This window comes from Echeneis naucrates, chromosome 8 (assembly GCF_900963305.1).
Source record: "Echeneis naucrates chromosome 8, fEcheNa1.1, whole genome shotgun sequence".
Taxonomy (NCBI): Eukaryota; Metazoa; Chordata; class Actinopteri; order Carangiformes; family Echeneidae; genus Echeneis; species Echeneis naucrates.
This window is the reverse complement of record NC_042518.1, coordinates 2,425,708-2,450,024: the sequence shown is the minus strand read 5'-3', so window position 1 is coordinate 2,450,024 and position 24,317 is coordinate 2,425,708. Positions and strand designations below refer to the sequence as shown.

Below are 24,317 nucleotides of genomic sequence, written 5' to 3'. Positions count from 1 at the left end.
GTTTCTTCCAGACCGGTGAGTCAACAGCTGCTAATGCTAATGTTGGCTGTGCAGCATGAAGGAAACTTGCAGATAGTTCCTCTAATGTGGTTGTTTTTTTTGTTTTTTTTTTGTCACCTTTTGCAGGTTCGATGCTCGTGTTGTGATCAGTTGGTCTGGCAACATGTAGCCACTGTGTATGACAAAAACCTGCAAAGTGCTTGGTAGATGGAAAACTTGCAAGTGGCAGATGAGTATTAAACTCTCACTATTTATTTATTCATTTCTCCTGTTTTGTCTTTCTTGTTCTTACCCATTTCTTCTTCAGTTAAAAGTATAAAAAGTTTCAGATGGGTCAGTGTGAGGTTTGTTTCAGAATGGGAGGACAGGAAGATTTCAGAGGAGTCCCGTCATGTCACAGCACCAGACAGCTGCACCTCTGTGACCCGGCAAAGGTTTTTGTTTTATTTATTTATTAATTTTTTTTACCCTTTTCATGTTCACTTCTCTCTTCAGAAATGAGCTGACTGGATCAACAAGCTGCTCTCAGCACACGGAGCTGCACACAGTCGCATTGAGAACCGATGCTGATGTGTAATCTCACAGAAGATCTCATCCAGCTCATTCAGTCTCTCTTTTCATGTTCTGTCTTTTCAAGCAGTTTTTCAACTGCCCCAAATGTCACAGGAGACACCTCCCACTTCCACCTTCGTTTGAGATTCTCACTTCCTCCATGCCGTTTTGTGTGTTAGAGATATCTTTTAACCTCCTGTCTTCTCTAAAGTCCTCACTCTGGTGGCAGGCAGAGCGTTTGGTGCACCGCCACATCTCCTCACCCCCCCCACTCGACTCCCAGGTAGGCCTGCAACATCTGTCTGTGGCTCGTCCCGCAGCACATTTACACCTGCAGAACATCTCTGAAGCGTTCATTTTATGGAAAATAAATGAGTTAATTATATAACAGGCCTGTAAGAGGTAAAGGTAAGAGACATTGATTGGTTTGATTTCAGCATCGTTTCTTTTGTTTCACGTGAGTTTTCCCCCGAAAACTCTTTCTACCTCGTGAATTGTTTCCTACTTGGTACACGGCAGTGTTTTCCATCACAACAGAGTCACAGTGAAAGGGAGAGATTATTAACATGCATTTAGGCTCCTGATAAAATTAAAGCTCAGTCTATAAAGGAAAATTAAATTAGGTGCAGAGCAGCCTGAGAGGTCTTGTGATGCACATGCAGGAAAACTTGTGGGCTTCTGAGTCTGAGCTAAGGCGCGGCTGCAGGTTTCAGGAAGTCAAATCTACAAATGGAGGTAAAGTGTAAAATGTTCAGTGTGAGTGGTTGTGTGTTTTTAATGGATACGTGGCACTGTTGCTAATCATTGGAGGGTTTGTTAATTTCAGAGCAGCTGCCGACTGGACTGAATAAATTAAACTAATTCGGGTTGGAGTTCAACTGATGCAGCGTCCGTTGAATGTGTTTTAACTTCATTTTAAAGTCTGTGGAGAAAATCTCTGACAGCATGAGTGTGTGAATGACAAATTGGGCCTGAGAGAAGGTTAGTGTGTTTGCTGCTCACTCTAAAGGATGTGGTGTAACTGCTGCTTCGTGCAATTTATAACCCTCTTGTATCACATGGCAGCGTGAGCAGCCGACTGATGATAAACAGCATTGGTGTTTTTTGTTATTTAGTGTCTCCTGTTGTGTTGTGCACTTATATTTATTTCAGTGTCACACAGAATCCCAAGTTAAAGACAGAGAAGGGCAAACAGGACCAGTTGCAGACAGACTAGAGGAAGCAGTTGTGATTGCGTTAGCTTCCTCTTTTTCTTTTTTTTTTAAGGCTTTCTCTGTTGTGTATTTCAGCCATGTCGTCAGCTTCATTTCTGTCAGTTTATTTCCACATGAAACTCAAAAGCAGAAACAGAAAGCACACTGGATATATATCAGGTCAAGGCTTCTGGCATTGGGAGTCTTCCTATGCACATTCAGATTCAAATGGTCATGTCTTCTTGATGAACGTTAGAGATCATTTCAGGCCGGTCTGAAACGCACACACTTCTCTTTTTGCTGTATTTCTCAGTTCACCATGTCCAGGAAGGTTGTGAGGACCAGCAAGTTCCGTCACGTCTTTGGCCAGGCTGCGAAAGCGGACCAATGTTACGACGACATCAGGATCTCCCAGATGACCTGGGACAGCAACTTCTGCTCTGTCAACCCCAAGTTCGTGGCCATGATCGTGGACGCCAGCGGAGGGGGCGCCTTCATGGTGCTGCCCCTGAACAAGGTGGGTCGCACCTTTGTGGCAGCGTTGGCAGAAAAAGCCCTCAGCCGTTGGACCCTCCTTTGACTCCTCCTGAAACTTTATGCCAATATATTAATCATTTCTGATGAACGTTGGTGTGATGCTTCTTTTTCTTTTCTTTTTTTTTTTTAACACCACGCTCACACTTCAAAATTTGAATTCTGCCCAGCACCATCACAAATTGAGCTGAATAAGGAAGTTTGATGTCGACTTTCAGTCTTTTTTTTTACACGTCACCGGCTCTGCTGCTGAGAAGTTTTCACCATATTAGGAGTTTGTTGTCAGCTCAGTCTGGGCAGGATGTGGCCTCAACCCGTCACTCACAGAGCACGTTAGGTGATCTGCAACTACTTTATTGCATTTTATGGTCCTTTTTTTTTTTGCAAACAATTGCAAAAATTGCAAATTGCAAACACTGTCATCTTAACAAACACGTGTGACCTAAAACAGGTTTAGTGCATATCTGTGTGAATTTAATATCTCTACAGGTCAGCAAATGTCCTTAAAACCTGCCATTTATTTTGAGGTGTTCAAAAGTCTTAAATTTAATTTTACAACACACTTAAACATTTCCCCCTTTCTGCCTCCGGCAGAAATTCAGGGTTAAAGTTTGATTTCAGGCTTTTTTTGTCATTGTCTCTAAAGTCTGAAGTTTCAGTCATCATCTGTCCCTTTTATTCCAGTTTTTCAGCTCACATTTATCAGATCTAAGTTTTAATGTGCGAATTTTTCATAAATCCATTGAACATGTAAAACAGTTTGAAATAATTTTAGGCCTTATTGATTTTTGGCATTCACTCAAATTATGGCTGTGTGTCAGGTGGGATTTAAAGGTGTTACCTGCTGAATCCTGCAGGAAGCCCATTATTTGTGGTCCTACCTGTCAGGTATTATATTACTGTCAGAGGAAACAATGAGTCAAAAGACCAGAAGGTTTTCTCTCACTGGGCTGCTAGAAATGAACAGCAATTGGAGGCAAAGCTGTGGAATTCATCATCCGTCTGTCAGTCTGTTCATCCTTCCCTCCTGCAGATGCCGTGTCATACTCAACATCTGTTTGGTTTTTTTTTGTGTGTGTGTGTGTGTTTGCAGACGGGGCGTATCGACATGTCCTACCCTACCGTGTGCGGCCACACGGCACCAGTCCTGGACATCGAGTTCTGTCCTCACAACGACAACATCATTGCAAGCAGCTCTGAAGACTGCAGCGTCATGGTGACATATTACGACAGCGAACACACCTGAGCCTTCGCTTTTACATGAAGCACGATGTCCTGAAATTAAATATGCATAAATATTTTTTGGGAAATAGATCTGGGAGATCCCGGACGGCGGGCTGACCACCTCGCTCACAGAACCTGTTGTCAAACTGGAAGGCCACTCCAAACGTGTCGGCATCCTGAGCTGGCACCCCACCGCCCACAATGTGCTGATGAGTGCAGGTACCACACACATCCACCCCCCCCCCACTCGCCCCACCTGCTCCAGTGCAGAGATGTGGTTTTTAGTTTTAGACAAATGAGCGATGCCTCACAGATGTTTTGTTGAATGACGAGCACGCCTTCACTGAACAGGAAATTCTCAGAGCCTCCGCCTCACCTTTCATCACTTTTTCACAGCACAGCATCAACTACTTTATCTGCCTGTGGGACTTTTTTCTATATATAAACACAACAAAACCTTATCTCCATAATTTCATCATGACTCTTTTCCACTGAAAGTAGATGAAATACTCAGCTATCTCTCTGTGACTGATGCTGATTGAAGATACAAAAATTTGATAAATCGTAGTAGAAATAATGTCTCTGTTATATCAAATCAGATTTATTTATGTTATTTATGCACCAGATCAAATCACTTTACAGGGTGAACGCTTCATATCCAGCTCCTTTCAGTCCACTTGTCTTCCCTCCTCTTCTGGTCGCCCACTCTTGCTGCTGTCGTGTCCCCGCAGGCTGTGATAACGTCCTGATCCTGTGGAACGTGGCTCGCGGCGAGGCGATGGTGAGGATGGACACTCTGCACACTGACCTCATCTACAGCGCCTGCTGGAACAGAGACGGCTCCAGGATTCTCACCTCCTGCAAGGACAAGACCCTGCGAGTGCTGGACCCGCGGAAGGGCACCGTCATTTATGTAGGTCTAACACTCTAACCGTCCCTTCACTTGACTCCTGACCTCTGACCTCTGCTGGAAAAATACAATTAACAGCTAGTGGTACACATTTAGTGTATTCTTAAGAATGATAATAATATTCATAATGTATGGTGTATTCATATTATTGTGTGTTATGGTTGTGTTATTATTACAATAATACTGTAATTTATTTATTTTTTTACTACTTTAATGAATAATATCTTTCTCCATCCTAGAAGAATAAATTGAATACTGCTGATTAACATCATCAGGATGTGTCTGACATCTCTGTCTCTGCTGTCTCGCCATCAGGAAAAGGAGAAACCTCACGAAGGCTCCAGGCCCGTCAGGGCAGTGTTCGTGTCTGACGGGAAGATCCTCAGCACCGGATTCAGCCGCATGAGTGAGCGGCAGGTGGCGCTGTGGGACCCGGTGAGAGTCGACGACCTGCACGTTTAACTTCATTCAGAATTCACTCTTTACCGACTGAAAAAAGTCTGCTCGTGTGAAACACACTTCTAGGAATTATTTTTAGTTTCTGTGTTAAAAAAACTCCAGTGACCTTCTTAATATTTGTAAAAGCACATCTAGTCCTCCGTTAAAACACTCAGAATTTATGAATAAAGCAAATGAAAGCTACTTTTATTTAGTTCTTCTACTTAAAGAGCTTCGTTTAAATCAGAAGTGAGGCTCTAAATTACAGATTACAGAGACAGTTGTACTTTGTGATGCACTCAAAGTGTTAGTCATTAGTTACCAGTGTTTTGTTTCCCAACCGTCCTGTCACAGCACCGAGGGCGGCGCTCCTCTGCGGAATCCCATTTCAAGCTCTTGACTCACCTGCAGTCTGTTTCTAACTCAGATCACTGAATCTCCTGAAATGTCTGTTTCTGTGTATCTGAATGTGTTTCAACAGAAGAACTTTGGCGAGCCTCTGAACCTGCAGGAACTGGACACCAGCAGTGGCGTCCTTCTGCCATTTTTCGACCCAGACACAGGCATTGTCTACCTCTGCGGCAAGGTTAGCCCGAGTGTGTCGAATTAACGCCCTCTCCGTGTCTGTCTGACGCTCAGCTCACTCATTTATCTCATCTCGGTCTTCAGGGAGACAGCAGTATCCGTTACTTCGAGGTCACAGACGAGGCTCCTTATGTCCACTACCTGTCCATGTACAGCAGCAAGGAGAGCCAGAAGGGAATGGGATACATGCCCAAGAGAGGCCTGGAGGTCAACAAATGTGAAATCGCCAGGTAGCCACTTTCCCACCTCTCACGGGGTTTTAGGCTAACTGGCAGCGTGGGTGCAGAGAAGGAAGCACACGGAGCTCCATTTTGAGCCAAACCAGAATACCAAGATAAGCATGACGGTCGTGGTCCCCAGAGGACTGAAAGCCATGACTTTATTTTAAACCCCTCTAGCGCCATCATCTGGTGGCAGGTTGATATCATCCTCACAGAGCTGTTGTTTACCGTGTTTGATGGTAAAATGTCGTGATTCTTTCAGGTTCTATAAACTCCACGAGAGGAAATGCGAGCCGATTGTCATGACGGTGCCACGCAAGGTAAAGTTGGAACAAAAACAGCTGAGTTTCTATTTATTGCACTGTTTATACTTTCATATTAAAATCATTTCTGTTATTCTATTTTGCCTGTTATCTACATCTATATTCCTCCTTCTTTTTCTATTTCAATATCGTTGGCGTGCCTGTAATGAACCAAACCTCCCCTCCCCCTGTGCAGTCTGATCTGTTCCAGGAGGATCTGTACCCGGACACCATCGGGCCGGAGCCCTCGGTCGAAGCCGACGAGTGGTTCGAAGGAAAGGAAGCTAAGCCTATTCTGATATCTCTAAAGGACGGGTTCGTAGCAACCACCAAGGCCAAGGAGTTCAAAGTTCACAAGAGTCTCCTGAAGACCACGACTGCCTCTGCTGGGAGTCAACAGGACAACACTGGGGTGAGACATTTACCATTTAAACTGTTGGTGACTGAATTTGAGTGTAAGGAATAAATATTAAAGATCCCATCTCATAAAAAAAACTTGATTTCCATATCTTTGACTAGAAAAGTCCTATATTAATAGGTAAAGTATCAAAGGTCTCAGTCCAAAGAGAAAATGTTCATGCCTTCAAACCAGCCAGGAGTTCTGGTACTTCGTCACAACAGCTTTATCCACAACAGACTAGCTGTAGCTGAAGTTCCTTTAAATTCAGTCCAACAACTACCATTTTTGTTGTTGCTTTAACTTTGAAATTTAAGTCCTGAGCGACATTAAAACAAAGGCATCCTAAGTCTGAGTCTCTCTCTCTGTCTCTCAGGAGGTTCAGTCCTTGAGGAAGGAGGTGAAAGACCTCAAAGCAGCATTAGAGGAGCTGACCAAGCGTGTGAGTGAGCTGGAGAGCAAGAATTAAACCACCCAGATCCACCTCAGATCGATTAACAAGAAAAATAAACGAAGAGCAGAAGTCACAGATGACGAGCAGGAGGAAACTGTGACTGCAGTGACACAAAGGGCAACATCTGTTTGGGGAGGGAGGGGCTAAAGGCTGAATTTCTTTATTTGGTTTGATTGATTTTAAAAAAATCTTGTTTTAATATATTCATTTAGTTTGAAATAAAGCCTTCAATATGTTGGAAACACATTATTGACTTTATTTAAGCACAACACACACAAAACTGACGTATGATTCAGACCAAATTTTAATCATATGTGCTCATCGTCATACAAAATGAGAAACAATAAAATGAGTGAAAACAAACGTTCAGTAAAACGCTAAGTGAAATGTTATGTGGACATTAGTCATCAGAGAAGTGCACGTAGAATCTCCCTGAGGCCGTTTGATAGCTTTTCCTGACAGTAAATACGCTTCAATATAAAAATTAAGACAAACAACATAAGCAGTTATAAAATACAACCCAACAGTGCATCTAAAAGGTCTTTGTCTCTTTTACATTTTCATAATATTGGATTTTCTTTCCACCTGAATGATTCTTTTATTATTATTATTATTATTATTATTTTAGATTCAAAGTCAGAAAAGAGAAGCAGATCTCGAATATGTTAAAGCAGAAACCCAAATTAATTCAAGAGAGCAACATTTTCTAAGAGTGAATGTAATTTACATCCTGTAGAACCCGAACCTGCTTTGTTTAACTGAAAATGAAAATTATCATGAGGATTTTATATTTACAGAGACTTTTTCTTTTTCTTGGTGTTCTCGACACTTTCGTTGGCAGTCTGTCACCAACTAGCCCCCCCCTCATCCTTTTAAATCACACCAGGTCCCTCATGATGGAACTAGACGTAGTTCTTGTTGGGAGCCGAGGGGCCGTTGTTGTAGTACTTGGCGGTTCCTCCTGAGCCGCCGGACCTGACCTTGCTGAAGCAGCACAGCAGGCCTCCAGCCAGGATGAGCAGAGCGCCGGCGGCCCAGCCGATGAAGATGCAGGGCCCGAGCTCCCTCTTGTTCCCGGTGGCCACCAGGGGGTTGTGGAAATCTCTCACGGTGATGTGAGCCGACCAGCTGACGGGGACGATGGTCAGGAGGCCGGCCAGCAGCAGGCCCACCCCGGCCACCAGGCTGATCTTGGGCTTGGCGTCTTCGTTCTGCACGCAGGTGGTGAAGTCAGAGCCGCAGAACAGGATGAGGAGGCTGAGGCCGGCCAACATGGCGCTGATGATGATCATGGCGCGGGCGGCCTGCAGCTCGGAGGGCAGCACCAGCAGGGAGTCGTACTTCTTGCACTGCTGCTGCCCGGTGCTCTGCTCCACACAGGCCATCCACAGGCCGTCCAGGTTACTCTACACACAGACAGACAGGAAGTCCATCAGCTCAAACATCATCGACGCCCTCCACTTTCTATTTCTGCTTCACTCCAGTTTTATCTGGCACATTTAATTAGATAACAAAGTCTGATTCCACCTCAAACAACCACAGCACAAAAAAAAAAACTCTTTCACAATTAAGGATTAGTGACAACAACCTACCCACAGCCTGACAGGGAGGCTGTGAGCCTTTCCTGTAGATGGACAACACAATAAAGGAGTATTTTTATAGTTGTGTCTATGTTATCATAGATTTGCTTCAATTCTCACGTCATACAAAACCACCAAATGATCCGACTGTGACTGATGAGCTTTAAATGAAATAGATTTTTTTATTTTCATTATTTAGCTCGAGGTGTTTTTTGTTATTTCTTTCGATGCATCAGAGATTACAGTGCTGTGAGGATAAATATAATAGATGTGTTTCTCTGTCTTTACCTGTGCTGTCACAATGTTGGATCCGATGAAGGAGGAAACCTTCCAGCGGGGGACAGCACAGCACACGATGACCCCGATCAGGCCGATGACACCGAGGGCCACACATGCAATCTGGATTCCAGAAGATCCCATTCTGGAAGAGATAAGAGGGAGAGAAAATGGAGGTAAGAATGAGGTTATTATAGTGCGATGGAGTCTGTTCTGTTGTTTTTTTGTTTTGGGGTTTTTTTCAGATAAATTGTCTGGCTGCTTTTTTAATTTCTTTCAACATCCTCCACTGCCGCCTCAGGCCCCATCCAAGGAGGGCGGATCCCTTTTTAATTGCTTCTCCCTAGATGCCACAATGTTTATTTGTGTTTTTTGCTTCACTGCTCATTTACAGCGTCGTCTTTTTAAGCTCTGTTTTTTATTCTGTGTAGGAGGACTTGTTGAATCTTTTCCATTGTGAAATAAAAAACAAATGTATCTGGTGTTAGTGTTGCTAACGCCTGTTCCCTCTGACAGGCCTTCACAGAGTTGTATCTCTTCAGGCTACAGATTTAGACAAATGCCTGTCCCAACAGGCCCTGGACTCCTACATCTCCACCCAGGACTGGCTGAACCGGTTTCCCACATCTTATTTTCTAAATCCCTCCATTTCTGTCTCGCATTTTAGGAACGCTCAATGGTTCATCCTAAAAAATAGAATTTTTCACAAAAAAAAATTTAAAGCGTGAAATTTTGCTTTTTGAAACATTGTGTGTATCTTTAATGGAGATAAGAATATAAAATCAAAAGTCTTCAGAGAAAATTTGCAAATAAGCTGAGAAAACATCATCATACACCAAGAAAAAAAGAATGTAAGAGCTTTTCTCATTAAACTGGTTAAACTGCAAATATTATAATTGTTTTATACATCAAATAATCTTTTTTGATGGAACAAATCACTTATTTTGTTCTTCGAACATGCAGGCACCTTTTTCTTTTGCATCTTTTGTATTTTTGTAAATGTCACCCTAATAAACAAAACAAAACAATTAATCCAAGCTTTTACACTTTTACACACACTGAACAGAAGAAGAGGTAATAACGCAGACGAGGCTGGATCAGCAGAGTTAACTTGTACTGGATTCAGACCGGGATAAAAATATCTTAGTTTTAAGCATATGTGACCCGCCCCAGATCTCAAACTTCCAGATCAGATTAAACACTAAAATCTAACCTGATTTGGGTCACTGGATTTAAAATCAGGTTTGATCATTTTCTCCTCAACATCACTGATCGGTTTATCTTAAATATGTGTCCATGTGTCCTTTTTTAAATTTTGCTGATGTATGTTAAGTCCTATCAAAGCCATTTTCCATTTCCACCTTCACAGATGTTTATTTGTGCTTTTTTAACATAAAAGGCATTCAGATAATCCTCCTCCAATCCTTTCATCCTCTGTTATTTCGAGCTTTTGTAGAATCATATCTCCTCTCAGAGCTCAGGCTGGTGATGCGAATTAAAAGTGGATAAAAAACAAAGGATGCTTACCTTCTAGCAGTGTTTCTCGAGGTTCTTCCTGTTTTGGAGATGCTGTTTTCTGATGTGTTGCAGGTAAAGCGTGGGTATTTGTAGAGGAATGTGAGGTGCTGGGTGGGGCTGATCTCCAAAAGGGCAGTACGAAGGAGGGAAGACCTCAGGACCAGATTGGACTTGTCCCCTGAATGTATGTCACATATGTTCCCCCCCAACTTTTTTTTCCACCTCAAACAAGCCACAGCAGAAAAGCTTCAGAGGTTTTAGGAACAAAGAAAATCTGTGACTTCTGCTCAAAATGTACACTGCTCTGTATAACTGTTGCTGTGATTACGCTGATGGTAATGATTATGGATGATGCTGAGTGAATGCTTTTGGTTCTATTCATCATAGGTACACTTTAAAAGAAAACTGACTCAGCTGCCTGGATGCCTGCCAGTTTTTCCATCTATGCCTCCAAGTAGAGAATGAATAAATAAATAGCAGCTCTGCTTCTGTAGCTGCCCCTGGAGCACCCCCCCCCCACCACCCCACCCCACTACACCTACCTGTGTTGAAACCGTGATGATGTGGAAGGAGACCGATTTAGGAAACCGAGACTGAGTGGGTTTGGGATTTTGCGTAAGACTATGAGCAAGTTTTCATGAATCATCATGAAAACAGGAGGAAGGCATGTTGGGAAACCAAATAATGTATGCGTAGTATCATTCAGTTCATTCACACAGTGTTGTGTGAATGTAATAGACATGACAATATATGACAACACAAATTAGGCCTTAGTTATCAGGAGGGTTCAGTTAGAGTTGACCAAATCCTTCATTCAATACAAACTCACACAATTACAACTGTACTTTCACAGATGTTGACCATTTTTATATTTTTTTATTATTGTTGTTGTTGTTGTTATTTTGTCCAATGGTAAACTGTCTTTGAGGACATGAAACAGCACACCAATAAAGTCCATTTTAAAAAATATCCCACTTATCTAGTTTCAAAATAAAATCTTAAGCAAAAGCACAAACTGCAGTAACACAGTCTGCCCTTAGTTTAATTTTATGGGTTTGTATTGTTTGTCTTGGTAGTTGTAATGTTGTTTTATGCTGCAGAGGAGAGTTTGTCTTTAAAGATGTGTTTAATTTATCACATATTCAATTCAATATATTCTAACTGCTACTAAAGTCAAATTCCTTCAGAGCGGGAAATGTGAATTGCTCCGGCATCACAGAGTTAAAAATAAAAAAAAAGTCAAAAATATTAAGTAGCATATAAAAAGTGTTAAAGGTAGATGGAAGGGAAAAGATGAATTAAATAATAATTAACAAATCAGGCTCATTTACATTTGTAACGTGCTAAAAAGAAAAAGTGTGTTTGAAGACATGATTAGAAAGCTCTTAATGTAAAAGGCTCAGAATACATGAAGCTTATTAAATATCTGACAGTTAAATACAACAAGTAGAGCTCGTTTAATTCGTTTAGTGTGTTTTTAATCACATTTCTCATTAAAAACACTAGAGGACGTCATTTGAGCTCCAATTTAAACTCTATTACGTCATTATAGCCAATCCTTTTTTGTGGGTGCGGCCTAAGACGGACACAGCGTGGGTCCAATCAGATTCGCGCTTGGAGCACTCCGGCGGACCAATCGGGTTTTGAGAAATCCGTGACGCAGGAGGCCTGGTCCGGCCTCCAGCGCTGAGCGGAGCCTCCCCGGAGAAGAGACGGCCCTCCCGTTAAACTTCCTGGGGCAAGATCGACGGGACCAGGACCGAGCCGGAGCTCACAGGACCAGTATTTACCCACCGTCCATCCCGGGAGGAGCGGCGTCAAAGTTACACCGAGGTTCGGACACATTTTAATCCGATTTTAAGTTGTTCTTTTTCGGCCTGAGCTAACGTTAGCCGCCGTTAAGTCGTGAGCTAAAGCCAGCTAGCTCGGTTAGCTCAGGCTCATTGATTGTCTTTAACGTCGCTCCTTCAGCTCTGCGAGCTGCTCGTTTGTTATCCAAAGGTATTAACCCCGATTGTTCTCAGTAACAGTCCATTTTCTGTCTCCGTTCTGGGCCCGGAATCGAAGGCGCGACGCGGAAAACCGAAGAGGCTGCTCTGCTCGAGAACGTCAGAAAATAAAGAAAATGGCGGAGCCGGACAAATTAAACATCGACTCCATAATTCAGCGTCTCCTGGAAGGTGAGGTCGACCAGAGCTGCCTGATGCTCTTCACTGGTGCTGCTAGAGATGTGTGTGTGTGTGTGTGTGTGTGTGTGTGTGTGTGTGTGTGTGTGTTCAGTTGGCTGAAGTTGGGAGTCGGGCAGGTTGAGTTGCGTTGTGGTAGCCAACTTCAGACTCTGTGGTTTCATTTGAATAAATCATGATGGTAAGAAAAAAAAAAAAATCAGTCTTTATATTTTTGAATGTAATTCTGTTGGAGATGTGTTCAATATTGAGTCATTTGTTTTTGTGTTCAGAGGAGATGCCCATGGGTGACATTACATCCCACACACATTTCATGCAAATTAGACCTAATTATGTTTATTTTATTATTATTCATAATAATCTTTTTCCACAGGGCAGATGACACTGAGATTTCTAGTTTCTACATCAGTTCTGAAAAAGAGGTTTAAATAAGTACTGTTATTAGTTGGATCTGAGGGTAGTTGTGGGACATCATTCTCAAAGTCTTTGTTGTTGTTGGGTTTTTTTCTTTTGCCATTTGTTGCGAATTCCTCGGGAAGGCTTCTTGGCTTACTTGGTGGACTGCCCTCTGTTGTGCTTACTGCTTTGCACCTACATTGTGAAGGATCTTATTACAATGTGCTGCCACAACCTTCCCCAGAGTGGCTTGTTAATGAGGTGTACAGACAAAAATGCTTTGATTGGCACATGATCCTGTGAAACTGCTGGCTGGTGTTCTCTGATTTTTGAGGCAAGATACAAACTGCTTACAACAGTTCTGGTGGTCAGGTGGCTCTAAATATAAACTACTCAATACATAGATGAGTTTCCCTGTTATGTTGTGACTTTAAGCCATATTTTGTGTGAATGAATCGAGTGGAAACCAAATGATCTGGAATTATTGTGATGATATGCTTTCTTAAAGCAGATATATACTAGATGGTAATCTGTGTTGCCTCTAAGTCCAACACACACCACATTTTAATTGTCTGAATGCCCGCTGTAAACAGTGTGCGGAGTCAGATTTGTTATGCTTTGAGTCGGGTGTGTATATGAGGGGAAAACAAGGCCCGTTTATCGCTACTTCCAAATGGTGACTGTGACAGCAGCCCCGAGGACGTCAAACAAGCAGAAATCTCTTCAGATCTAACTGGGCAGTTCTTCTGAAGAGCACAGGGAGTCAGGTCGTGGCCTCTGTAGTTGTCCTTTGGGGGCAGGTACACTGGGTGTGTAAATAACACCTGTTTCACACACACACACACACACACACACACTTCTGTGTTCACACTGTTGAGATGTTGTATGGAAACATCTTTGTTTTTTCATGTTGACAAGGAGCAACATCATGTGTGTTGGTTAATGGTCACAACTGCGACCTTGATCTCAGTAAAAGAGTTTTTCATGATGACTCGATGAGAAGTGTGGCATGCACAAATTGTTCCAAGGCTTAATTTAACCCTCGTTTAGCTTCTTAAATGCTATATGATTGGCCCAAGCTGAGCTGGTGGAGGTGATTGGGATTATACACAAATATGCACATGCAGCTATTGTGCCTCCTTGTAGTTTGACTTTGACTGTGAACTCTGCTGTAATGTTTTGTACATGGATTGTTATAGCCGGGCTGTGATAAGGTTGTCTACCAACCACAGAAGAGGACAAACAAACCTGATAGTGGCGGTATTTATATCCTCTTATGTAACTCACTTGACCCTTTTTTTTTTTTTTTGTCAGTATTTGTGGTTTTATTGCTGAGAACAACCTCGCTGGTTAACAGTGCTGCTGTGTCTATCCTCTGTTTAGGACTACAGTCAACTTATGATTAGATCCACCCATTGCAGCTGTATCAAATTATCCCACAGCAGGTCGAGTCATCAGTGTTGATACCAAGGTAGCCCTCCTGACTGCGTTTCTAGACCAAACCAATTAAATGTGTTTGGATAATGAGACGTTTCAATTGGATTACTTGTGTAGATCTGGACTGAACTCTGAGACCGTGTGTTGTTGGTGGCATGTCTGGAGAGTGTGACATCACATAAGCCTGAGCAGATCAGTCAGCATTTAGTCAGGAGTACTGGACCAAACCAACTGTTGATTCCAGCGCTCCTGACACCCCGGCTGGGTTTCTGTGGAGCTGGTCCAGCGCTTTGTTTCCTGCCTCTCCCTGATCAGTGTGCTGGAAAGCCTTTTTGTCTGTACCCCTGATGATAAGCTCGCTCTTTCCCACTGGCTATGTGGCTAACTTTGGAGTAAGCTCTGACAGGGCTTAGCCTTCTGTAATCCAGGTTTAAAGTGACATGCAGCCCTGCAGTATTTATACCTGCTTTCACTGTTTAGGACGTTGCTTTTAGCTGTCACATCAGGGTAGAGCCATTATTCTACATCCGCTCTCCCACTCAAAGTGCTTTGCAAAGCACTTTGTGACAGAGGTGGTCTGTCACTGAGGGTGCTGTATGTTACAACTACTCACAGGAGGTGCAGTGATTTGTGATTTCCTTCTACAGCTCATCACTTGGTCAAAAAGCGTAATCTGTTCCCTTGTTGCTATATGTCTAGACAAGCAAACGTTCACAGCAGCGATTCGTCACCATTAGCTCTGGTGTTGATCTGCAGAGTGAACCAAGTTTTTGATTGTCCCTTTTATGTTTGTTGTAATAAATAGTTACCTCAAGTTAATCAGATTTTTGTTCAAGGTACCCACTCTGAAATGTTAACTGAAGGTCTCTGTATTCACAGGACAACTTTGACCAGTCTCCAGAAATTCGTCTCATTTTGTTTTTTTTTTTTGCACGTTGATATTGATGGCCCCCTGTCACTGAAACACTTTCATGAAATTTGTGTTGATTGTGAATAAGGATGCAGACTGAATCCAAATGTGGTTGAAATTGCTCCTTTTTCGTTTGTTTGGTTTTATTTTTTGATGAAAGTAAAATGAGTCACGTCGTCATTGGGACCATCAACACAAAGTGTGATGCTACAGAGACGCCCCGACAATACTAATCGTGCTATCCAGACACGGGGAGATGTTTGTTTGGTGCCAGGCTCGAGAAAAATCACATTAGCATTTTAATATTTGTTTCAGTGAAAAATAAAATGGAAATTGAATTGTTCATAGAAAAAAGACTGTCTAATTACATTACTGCAATACCATTTTAGAATGAGTAGTGAATACTGACATTCACAGACATGTGAAACGGGTTTTAGTAGGAACGAGGGCAGTTCGACGGGATCGTCTAGTTATCTTGTAATCATAATGACTTCAGTCATAATTAGCTTTACATTTTGTCAGCAGCTGAAGCTTAACTCCAGACTCTGATTATTGAAAGGAGCTACAGTTGTTGCCACAACAATCCATTGATTTGCTTGTTTGGCATTTTAAAGGTAAAAGTGTTTGAGTTGTGTTTCCCAACTATCATTGAATTCCCTTTCTACGCAGCTCTGTTCACACCCAGAATTAAATATTAATCACCGAGTCAATTCTGTCACCACTCCACGTGAATGAATGAATGAATCAGCCTGTGTAGAGTTTGTTTGTGTTGGGAGCTGCTTGGTTGCGTGATTTGATTCTGTTCGTGATACAAACACAACCAGATCCTGAACAGGTTGGTGTGGAAAAGATAAGAGGGAGGTGGTGGGGAAAGTTTAGATTTGAATCGTTTGAATCAATTTGACATGCCAACTGTTGCTTTTCATTGACATCACTTCCTGTTCTTTTTGGCATCTAAACCATTTTTTCAGTCAAATCATCAGTCATGGAAATAATTAGTTTCCTGTGTAAGACATCATGATTTTTTATTTTTTTTTTGGTTACTTTCACTCAACAAGGAGAAACCAAACATACCTGCTGAATACTTCAGATGTTATCAGTGCAAGCAGCTGGATGACAGCAACAGAATGTTTTCCTGAGTTACACCATGAATATGGTTGACCTTTGATATTGGTGTGGTCCAGTGCTGTTACAAAGTGTGTTGTGGCCTCCTTGTTTCTGAACAGTGCACATTAAGACAGCTTTTTTGCGGTGTCGCTGCTGCAGCTATGTGAGCTAGAAGGGGGAAGTGGGTTTCTCTTCTCTCCCCTCGCTCCAATGTTGACGATTGAAAGTGAATAGCTCTCGTATCTCATTAACTTCAGCGTTTAGAGCACAGCATTGCTGCTGCGTGATGTGGTTACCTGCTGAAGGAGCTGTCAGTGTGGATGTAATTTGCCAGCATTTGGCTGGTGGGAGGTGTTTACTGTCTGGTGGTCTGCCTTGAAATCCCAGAATCACACTTTTTTAAAATTTTTTTCATTTGTGCTTTACGTCAGTTTCTCTTGTGTATCTGAGCCATAGCTGATTGTGTCTCACATAAAATGTCTGTTTGCAGTCAAGGGCTCTCGGCCAGGGAAGAATGTCCAACTGACAGAAGGCGAGATCCGTGGCCTTTGCCTCAAATCCCGTGAAATCTTCCTGAGTCAGCCGATCCTGCTTGAACTCGAGGCTCCACTGAAAATCTGTGGTGAGTTTTAAAGGATGGACCCCCCCTGGGGGTTTATTTTATTAAAGAATCAAGTGTAACAGGCTTTACCATAGGCTGACTTTGATCCAAGACAAGATGGTTTTGCTCATAATTTCCTCGACATGGTCTGCACTCATCTGAAACCACTTGTATCACAACTCTGCATGCAAAAGCAGCTTCACGCAGTGGGAGTGAAAGTGTTTAAATTCACACATCTCTGCTGCCCTCTGCAGGAGATGTCCACGGTCAGTACTATGATCTGCTCCGGCTCTTTGAATATGGAGGCTTCCCCCCAGAAAGCAACTACCTGTTCCTGGGCGACTATGTGGACAGGGGGAAGCAGTCACTGGAGACTATATGCCTCCTTCTTGCCTACAAGATTAAATATCCAGAGAACTTTTTCCTGCTGCGTGGCAACCATGAATGCGCCTCTATTAATCGAATCTATGGCTTCTATGATGAGTGTAAGTGCACAGATCTTATTTAGGAGATGAAAACACATTCATTAACGGTCCTCTCTGTTTCCTAAATTCTTATTTCTCCTCTGCTCCCTGAAGGTAAGCGACGGTATAACATTAAACTGTGGAAGACCTTCACAGATTGTTTCAACTGTTTACCGGTGGCGGCCATTGTAGATGAGAAAATCTTCTGCTGTCATGGAGGTAAGTCGGCCATTTTAAATTAAAGATACCACTGTGGCCATGTTGGATCGAAAGAACCAGGCTAAGTGTTTGCCCGCCCTCCAGGCCTCTCCCCTGATCTCCAGTCGATGGAGCAGATCCGCAGAGTAATGCGACCCACAGACGTGCCCGACCAGGGCTTGTTGTGTGACCTGCTGTGGGCCGACCCAGACAAAGATGTGCTGGGTTGGGGAGAGAACGACCGCGGCGTCTCCTTCACATTCGGGGCCGATGTGGTGGCCAAATTTTTGCACAAACACGACATGGACCTAATATGCAGGGCACATCAGGTAATGTTTACTAAATCCTGTTTGCAGGTTAAAAGCCTCGAGCTTTGGTGTTCCAGTTAAATGAACTTATTTGTCCTCAACTGAAGTGAGGTTCATGAAAATCTGCCTTCACATAGATAACACCCAGTCAGGGCGGACACTGTGAGGAGGGTGTTCATTTAGCCATGTTGCATTAAGCTTTAGAAGAAGCTAGTCAATCCAAATATGACTCCACTAAAAGTTAAACAAACATCTATGACTGTATCCACCTGTTCCACAGCAGTCGCTTTGTTTATTTCCTCCTCTTGGTTGTGTGTTTTAATATTGTATTTTATAACGGTGCCTTTCTGCCCCTCTGTCCTCAGGTGGTAGAAGATGGTTATGAGTTTTTTGCAAAGAGGCAGCTCGTCACCTTATTCTCAGCTCCCAACTACTGCGGAGAGTTTGACAACGCTGGTGCCATGATGAGTGTGGATGAGACGCTCATGTGCTCTTTCCAGGTACGTGTGTTTGTGTATATACAGGTACATGGGTTGGCACAGGAACGCTGGGTGGCCGTGTTGTTGTGGAAATATCTGCGAAAACAAAGCCTCAGAACCAATCTGCCAATTAGTTTTTTTAGTGTTGTGTACCTCTTTTATAATGCAACACAAAGACTCAAATTCCATTGTGTCTCTGCTGTAAATGGTCTCGAGGTTATTTCTGTACATGTAACTTCTTTGCCCCCCCCCCCACAGATTCTGAAACCAGCAGATAAGAAATTGTATCCTTATGGTGGAGGGGGAGGAATGGGATCTGGGAGACCCGTCACCCCGCCGCGAAATTCAGCCAAGTCTGCCAAGGCCAAGAAATAACACCCACTGGGTCCCCCTCCAACAACCTGCCACCCCCCACCCACCCTCCGTCGGCCCAACAGTCTTTTTTCCTCTACCTCCCAAACTTGTTTCTCCCTCGTCACCAAACGGCAGCAAAGCAAACAAGTGTCCAGGGTTCAATCATGTTTTTTCTCTCTGAAACAATTTTTAACTGTTTGAGTGTCATTTTTTTTGTGTGAATGTGTATAAAAAGTGAGACTGGTGCAGAGGGACCTGCTGTGTTCTGTATGTTTGCTTCTTTTATTTTTCCTTCTGCTCTGTTCTGTTTTCCTGTCATGTTCTTCAGATGGGTTGAAGTGTATCCATGCTGGAAATTCGAACGGGGAGGGGGGGGGGTGGGCAGAGAAAGAAAGAAAGAGAGGAGCCTTAGCTGTTTATGCTCAGGCCCTGCACTGTTTAATGCTAAACACAAGCGTTCACTGCGTGCTGGCTGGTGGGGGGGTCAAACAGTTGCAGCACATTAACCACACACTGGGTGCACAGGTGGACACGTGCAGGTGAAACGTTGAATGGATTCACAATAAGATGTTTTTTTTTTTATTTTTTCTCCCTTTTTAAAAACCAATGATTCTGAGAACAGTTCATGGATGTGAAATAGTTCTTCTTTTGTAGATAAACGAAACCAACATGGTTTGAATCTTTTTTTTTTTTTTTTTCTCCTTTTGGTTTTTAGTTTCACTGAAAGTTAAGATGAATAAAAATAACCATTTATTTGAATTATACCATCATGCTGATCACTTTGTGTTTGCCATTGCTTTGTCCTGTCTGTCAGCGACCTTTGCTGTGCTCACTGGCTCCTGTTTGGAGATGTCGTCCAGTCGGTGAGGCTCGCACAGTTTAACCTGCCAATATTAACCCTTTCGATCACAGAAAAATTCTGCTTTTCCCCGGCGGAGCTCTTCAACACCAAATGTTTGTCTTTTTGTCAGAATTTGAGCTTCTGTTGCTCATTTATGCTATAAGATCTGGAAGCCGTCACTGTGTTTGGTGAAAATGCTCCAGGAAGCAGACGCCACATTTAAACTAGCATTTAATCCAGACGGAACTTTAAACGCAGCACTTTATACTCGACGGCGCCTACTGAGGAGGAAGTGGCGTGGAGGGTTTCTGTATATTCTAATCAAAAAACAAAAAACTCAACGGGAGATGGTGAATCACTGCTCTGCCCTTTCTAGTTGGAAGTGCTCCAGTCAAGTCCACTTCATGGGACTGGGGGGGGGGGGGGGGGGCTTAAAATGTAAACCCACACAGATGGGGTGGTGTGCAAGTTAAAACTGGGACAGTAAGAACTGACATTTAAATCCAATCTGAGCACAAAACATGAGAACATACTGAAGATAGTCGTGTGTGAAATGTAAAAAAATATCTTGCACTTCCCTGAGGAGCAGCTAAACTGCTGTTTAGCAGCTAGCTAATCATTTTGATGCTGCTCGTGTAGCGTGCTTGCTTTGTTTACTTTTCTTTCAACAACTCGCTTTTGGAAAATAAAACTTTAAGCCATAGATAGAATCAGCTCATTTAGACGTAAGGTGTTTTTCTAAGCGGATCCAACACTTTTTCAACTGAGTTCTGATCAAACACCCTTTTTTTTCCCTCCCCATTTTATGTCACATTGGCCATTTTTCATCCCCTTTATTGAGTACTAAGTTCAGCTGGCATACAGGACGTCTCCAGCGAAAACAGTCCAGAGTTCAGCTCCGGCTGTTGCAACTGGTGATAAAGACATTTATTTCTTGTGTTTCAGGGTCTCTCACCAACATCTAAATATCCCCTCTCTCACACACACACACACCCCCCCCCCCCACCCCCCCTTCTTTAAATAACTGTCCGGTTGTCGTTTGTCTGCCGTCCACCCTCAGCCCTCTGTCCCAGTATGAACACATACAGCTGCAGCTCTCCAAACTGCACAGCCAGAACTCATTGGTCCAGTTGGTGGAGTGGTGGGGGAGCTGGAATCTGCCCCACCGTTCTCCCTCCATTTTCATCCAGAGGTTTTCAACTCAGTACCTCAGAAATTTTTCTTTTTCTTTTTGATGTAAATAATAAAACCGTAAAGAATCCTGCTACGCTTTCTGACAGGCTAAAATGCATATAGTGCAACTCATAATTGCATCAGGTATTTTTGTGTGTGTGTGTGTGTGTGTGTGTGTTGGAGGGGGTGGAGGTGACGTAAAGGGTGCACTTATGTTTAATTCACATCCAGTAAGATCAACTCAGGAAGTGATATTCAAATAAACGGTGTGACTCAAACAGAAACATGTAATCTGTCGACGCCATTATTCCAGGATGCGTTCTTGGTGTCACATGACTCACGGTGGCTAAATCTACCTGAGCTCAGTCCATCAGAGAGTCCGTTATTTAAATGATCCACATCCTGCTCTTTGTGGATGAAGCTGATGTGTTGAGTGAGCTGCAAATGTACAGAAACGTATGTTATTAAAGCTGAATAGGTTCATGCAAGACTTGAGTGTCTTGTTGGCGATGAGCTCCATTTAAGAGAATAATATAGCAGCAAATAAAAAAAACAAAAAACAAAACAAACGAAAAACATGATGCTTGTAGATCTGTCACCTGAATAAATGGTCCAATAAAGGCATCTTCCATTCCCACTCCCACAGCTGTACAAACCTCTGCTTAGTCTTTTTTCTTTTAATTGTTACTCCATATTTACTGCTTTACCTCTAAGAATCTTTTTCTTCAATCCGTTTTTGGTTCATATTGTTTTTACTGACAGATTTAATGCTAGACACTGCGAGCTTCTTAGTGTTTTTAACCAATCAGGGATGTTTTGCACCATGCACTGGGTCGCTGGGTAGATCTGAATTTATTAGATTATTACAACTAAGAAGAAAAAAAAAAGTCACAAGAAATTAACAGTATTTTTTATTTGTTTTTCATTTGTTTTCAAATCGATCACAAATTGTCTCTGTTTTAAGGTAGAAATAAAACATAGAATTTGTATATTTGTGTCTGGGTTTTCCTTTGTGTGTGAGTATAAATAGTAAATGAGACATTTCACTTTCACCACAGAAAAGTAAAGCCACAATCACCTGTTTGGGTTTTACTTCTATTTCTGCTCAAAGTTCTCCCTTGTTTTCTTCTGCAGCTTCCTGAAAATTGTGTGTCATTTGTTTATTAGAGGCCACATGGCTGAGTCTGTCATCTGATGCTCAGTAAACAGTGTGAGTTGGTTTGTGAGGGAAATAAGTGAACAGGAACAGATGACACAGGTCTTTCTCCATCCGTGTTGGCAGCCTCTTCCTTCCCCTTCTGATATGACAGGGCTGTGCGTGCTTCTGTTTTATATCTCTTTCCTTTTGCTTGTCTTTTGTGGCCTTCTGTCACTTGTTGGTTAAAAAGCATTAAATGGGAGGCGAAACTCTCGCCTGATCCATTTCATTTTAGGCAGAGCCTCACCAGTTTTATGTGCTCATGCAACAAATATGGTAAATAACATAAATAATAAATCACAAAAACATAATAAATATTGTCGCAAATTGAAGTTTAGGATTAGGCAGTAAGAGAAAATATCAACCTGGTGTTGTGCGGTCTCTTATGCGTTCAAAGAGCTACAGTTTGTGATGAAACGCCTGCTGGCTCTGTCACAATCAGTCTGCTGCTCCCGCAGATTTATGACGACGCAGCCAGACGTTCCTGTTCTGTCGGCTCGTACATCAATCTGACTCAGGTGAGAGTTTTCAGACAGCAGCCTGAAATCCTGCACTGTGCTCTGAGCACTAATCACCAACAGGAGGAAATAAAGAGCTGGAGCGGAGCAGTAAACAGGTAAATAAGCAGGCAGTGATGATGTGTTTGCTGCGGTTAAAGGTCCTTCAGGGAGCAGCTGATAACTTTTTGCTCCTCTGGGGTGAAAGGCTCATTAGCACTTGTGTAAAACTGGACCCCTATTAACTGTGGTGAATTTATTCAGCCAGTGAAAACAGTGTTGCCTCTGTGGTGACAGACAGGCGGGTCTTTTCCTCTTTAAATCCTTGGAGATGGCAGTTGCTGGGAGCTTCAATGCACTGATGCTCTGTAAAATATGCAGTAGCACTACGGTGGCTTGTTTTCCAATTAAAACCTGTTCACAGAATGGGAGGTGGCTGTTTGGAGGGTTTCTGTGATTGATTACCTCTCATCTCACAGAGCTGTTGGTCAATCTACAATTTTTCAACTTCCATTTTCCGAGCAGCTCTAAAGAAAAATTTCCTTTTGATTGTTAAATGAATACTTTTGTTCATTAGTTTTGTTTTGCAATAGATTTACACAAAATCTTTGGTAAATATAGCAGACAAAATGTATTAATATGTGTGTATATTTACCCAGAGGAATGAATCAGTGGTGAAGAGATCTCTGAGTTGACTGTGAAACATCAATTCTAAAGGCACATTTCTCTCTCAGCCGCAGTCGGGCGTGAACTATGTACATTTCAAATTGTTTCAGATAACGGAGTCCTTTAAAGTCAGTAATCCGAATGCAAACGCAAGAAAAAAGTGAGCTGCTTCTTTGAATGCAGAGAGCAGCCGTGGTGTTAATGGTTTTTATTCATGTGTGTGCAAACATTTCAAATAATCAAGTGAAACTCTGACGGTCAACATTTGATTTACTAAATCCCTTCAGACCTTTATCGTCACCAGAAACGGCCTTTTATGAAATACCACTGTCCGAACCTTTAACACAGAATATTTAAAAAATTAGACAAACTTAAATTGTATGTGTTCAGGAAATGAATGCAAATAACAGCTGTTCAACATGTGCAGTCTCTCTGTCTTGGTCCTGGTCCTGGTCCTGTTCTTGGTCTTGGTCCTGGTCTTGTTCTTGGCCCTGGTCTTGGTCCCGTTCTTATTCTTGGTCTTGGTCCTGGTCCTGGTCCTGCTCTTGGTCCTGGTCCTGGTCCTGGTCTTGGCCCTGTTCTTGGTCTTGGTCCTGGTCCTGGTCCTGGTCTTGGCCCTGTTCTTGGTCTTGGTCCCGTTCTTATTCTTGGTCCTGGTCCTGGTCCTCGTCCTGGTCTTGCTCTTGGTCCCGGTTGTGGTCTTGGTCTTGGTTCTGGTCTTGTTCTTGGTCCCGGTTGTGGTCTTGGTCTTGTTCTTGGTCCTGGTCCTGGTCCTGTTCTTGGTCTTGGTCTTGGTCCTGGTCTTGGTCCTGTTCTTGGTCACGTTCTTATTCTTGGTCTTGGTCCTGGTCCTGTTCTTGGTCTTGGTCCTGGTCCTCGTCCTGGTCTTGGTCTTGGTTCTCGTCTTGTTCTTGGTCCTGGTCCTGGTCCTGGTCCTGTTCTTGGTCTTGGTCTTGGTCCTGGTCCTGGTCTTGTTCTTGGTCCTGGTTCTGGTCCTGGTCTTGGTCTTTTTCTTGTTCCTGGTCCTGTTCTTGGTCTTGGTCCTGGTCCTGGTCTTGGTCTTGTTCTTGGTCCTGGTTCTGGTCTTGTTCTTGGTCCTAACGTGAACTCAGATTTTCTGACGTCTCCCTGAAAACAACATTCACCTCCTGCTCGCTCATCAACAACATAAACCCGACCAAGCGTTGGGTCCCGCCCACTGAGACAATCCAACCAATCACGAGGCCGCGTCCTCGTCCTTTACGTTGTGAATTTTTACATTGACTTTGACTTCAGCCAATGAGCCTCCAAGGGGGCGTGGCCGGCCATTGTAGTTCGG

At 42.9% G+C, this 24,317-nt stretch overlaps 3 protein-coding genes across 3 annotated transcripts; 2 read left to right on the top strand and 1 right to left on the bottom strand.

The window, feature by feature from the left end:
• The first annotated feature begins 341 nt into the window (after positions 1 to 341).
• coro1a (coronin, actin binding protein, 1A) lies at positions 342 to 6,980 on the top strand. Its single transcript, XM_029507607.1, has 12 exons — positions 342 to 434; positions 638 to 835; positions 2,059 to 2,262; positions 3,373 to 3,495; positions 3,593 to 3,722; positions 4,235 to 4,416; positions 4,729 to 4,848; positions 5,333 to 5,437; positions 5,521 to 5,666; positions 5,920 to 5,977; positions 6,156 to 6,371; positions 6,733 to 6,980. The coding sequence occupies exons 1-12, from the start codon at positions 357 to 359 to the stop codon at positions 6,823 to 6,825; spliced, it is 1,653 nt and encodes a 550-aa protein (XP_029363467.1). The 5' UTR covers positions 342 to 356; the 3' UTR covers positions 6,826 to 6,980.
• A 116-nt stretch (positions 6,981 to 7,096) lies between these two features.
• cldni (claudin i) lies at positions 7,097 to 10,328 on the bottom strand. Its single transcript, XM_029507608.1, has 3 exons — positions 10,194 to 10,328; positions 8,679 to 8,811; positions 7,097 to 8,216 (listed from the first exon to the last, which is right to left on the bottom strand). The coding sequence occupies exons 2-3, from the start codon at positions 8,808 to 8,810 to the stop codon at positions 7,713 to 7,715; spliced, it is 636 nt and encodes a 211-aa protein (XP_029363468.1). The 5' UTR covers position 8,811; positions 10,194 to 10,328; the 3' UTR covers positions 7,097 to 7,712.
• A 1,542-nt stretch (positions 10,329 to 11,870) lies between these two features.
• ppp1caa (protein phosphatase 1, catalytic subunit, alpha isozyme a) lies at positions 11,871 to 21,627 on the top strand. The gene is made up of 8 exons (XM_029507979.1): positions 11,871 to 12,017; positions 12,252 to 12,364; positions 16,711 to 16,842; positions 17,076 to 17,306; positions 17,400 to 17,504; positions 17,589 to 17,812; positions 18,157 to 18,291; positions 18,529 to 21,627. The coding sequence occupies exons 2-8, from the start codon at positions 12,310 to 12,312 to the stop codon at positions 18,643 to 18,645; spliced, it is 999 nt and encodes a 332-aa protein (XP_029363839.1). The 5' UTR covers positions 11,871 to 12,017; positions 12,252 to 12,309; the 3' UTR covers positions 18,646 to 21,627.
• The last annotated feature ends 2,690 nt before the right edge of the window (positions 21,628 to 24,317 follow it).

Excerpts from the sequence above, each read along its gene's own strand:
- coro1a (XM_029507607.1), top strand. The coding sequence starts at position 357 with ATGGGAGGACAGGAAGATTTCAGAGGAGTCCCGTCATGTCACAGCACC. Across the intron at positions 4,417-4,728 it reads GGAAGGGCACCGTCATTTAT|GAAAAGGAGAAACCTCACGA; the intron begins GTAGGTCTAACA and ends TCTCGCCATCAG. Across the intron at positions 6,372-6,732 it reads GTCAACAGGACAACACTGGG|GAGGTTCAGTCCTTGAGGAA; the intron begins GTGAGACATTTA and ends TCTGTCTCTCAG.
- cldni (XM_029507608.1), bottom strand. The coding sequence starts at position 8,810 with ATGGGATCTTCTGGAATCCAGATTGCATGTGTGGCCCTCGGTGTCATC. Across the intron at positions 8,217-8,678 it reads CCAACATTGTGACAGCACAG|AGTAACCTGGACGGCCTGTG; the intron begins GTAAAGACAGAG and ends GTCTGTGTGTAG.
- ppp1caa (XM_029507979.1), top strand. The coding sequence starts at position 12,310 with ATGGCGGAGCCGGACAAATTAAACATCGACTCCATAATTCAGCGTCTC. Across the intron at positions 17,307-17,399 it reads CTATGGCTTCTATGATGAGT|GTAAGCGACGGTATAACATT; the intron begins GTAAGTGCACAG and ends TGCTCCCTGAAG. Across the intron at positions 17,505-17,588 it reads AATCTTCTGCTGTCATGGAG|GCCTCTCCCCTGATCTCCAG; the intron begins GTAAGTCGGCCA and ends CCCGCCCTCCAG.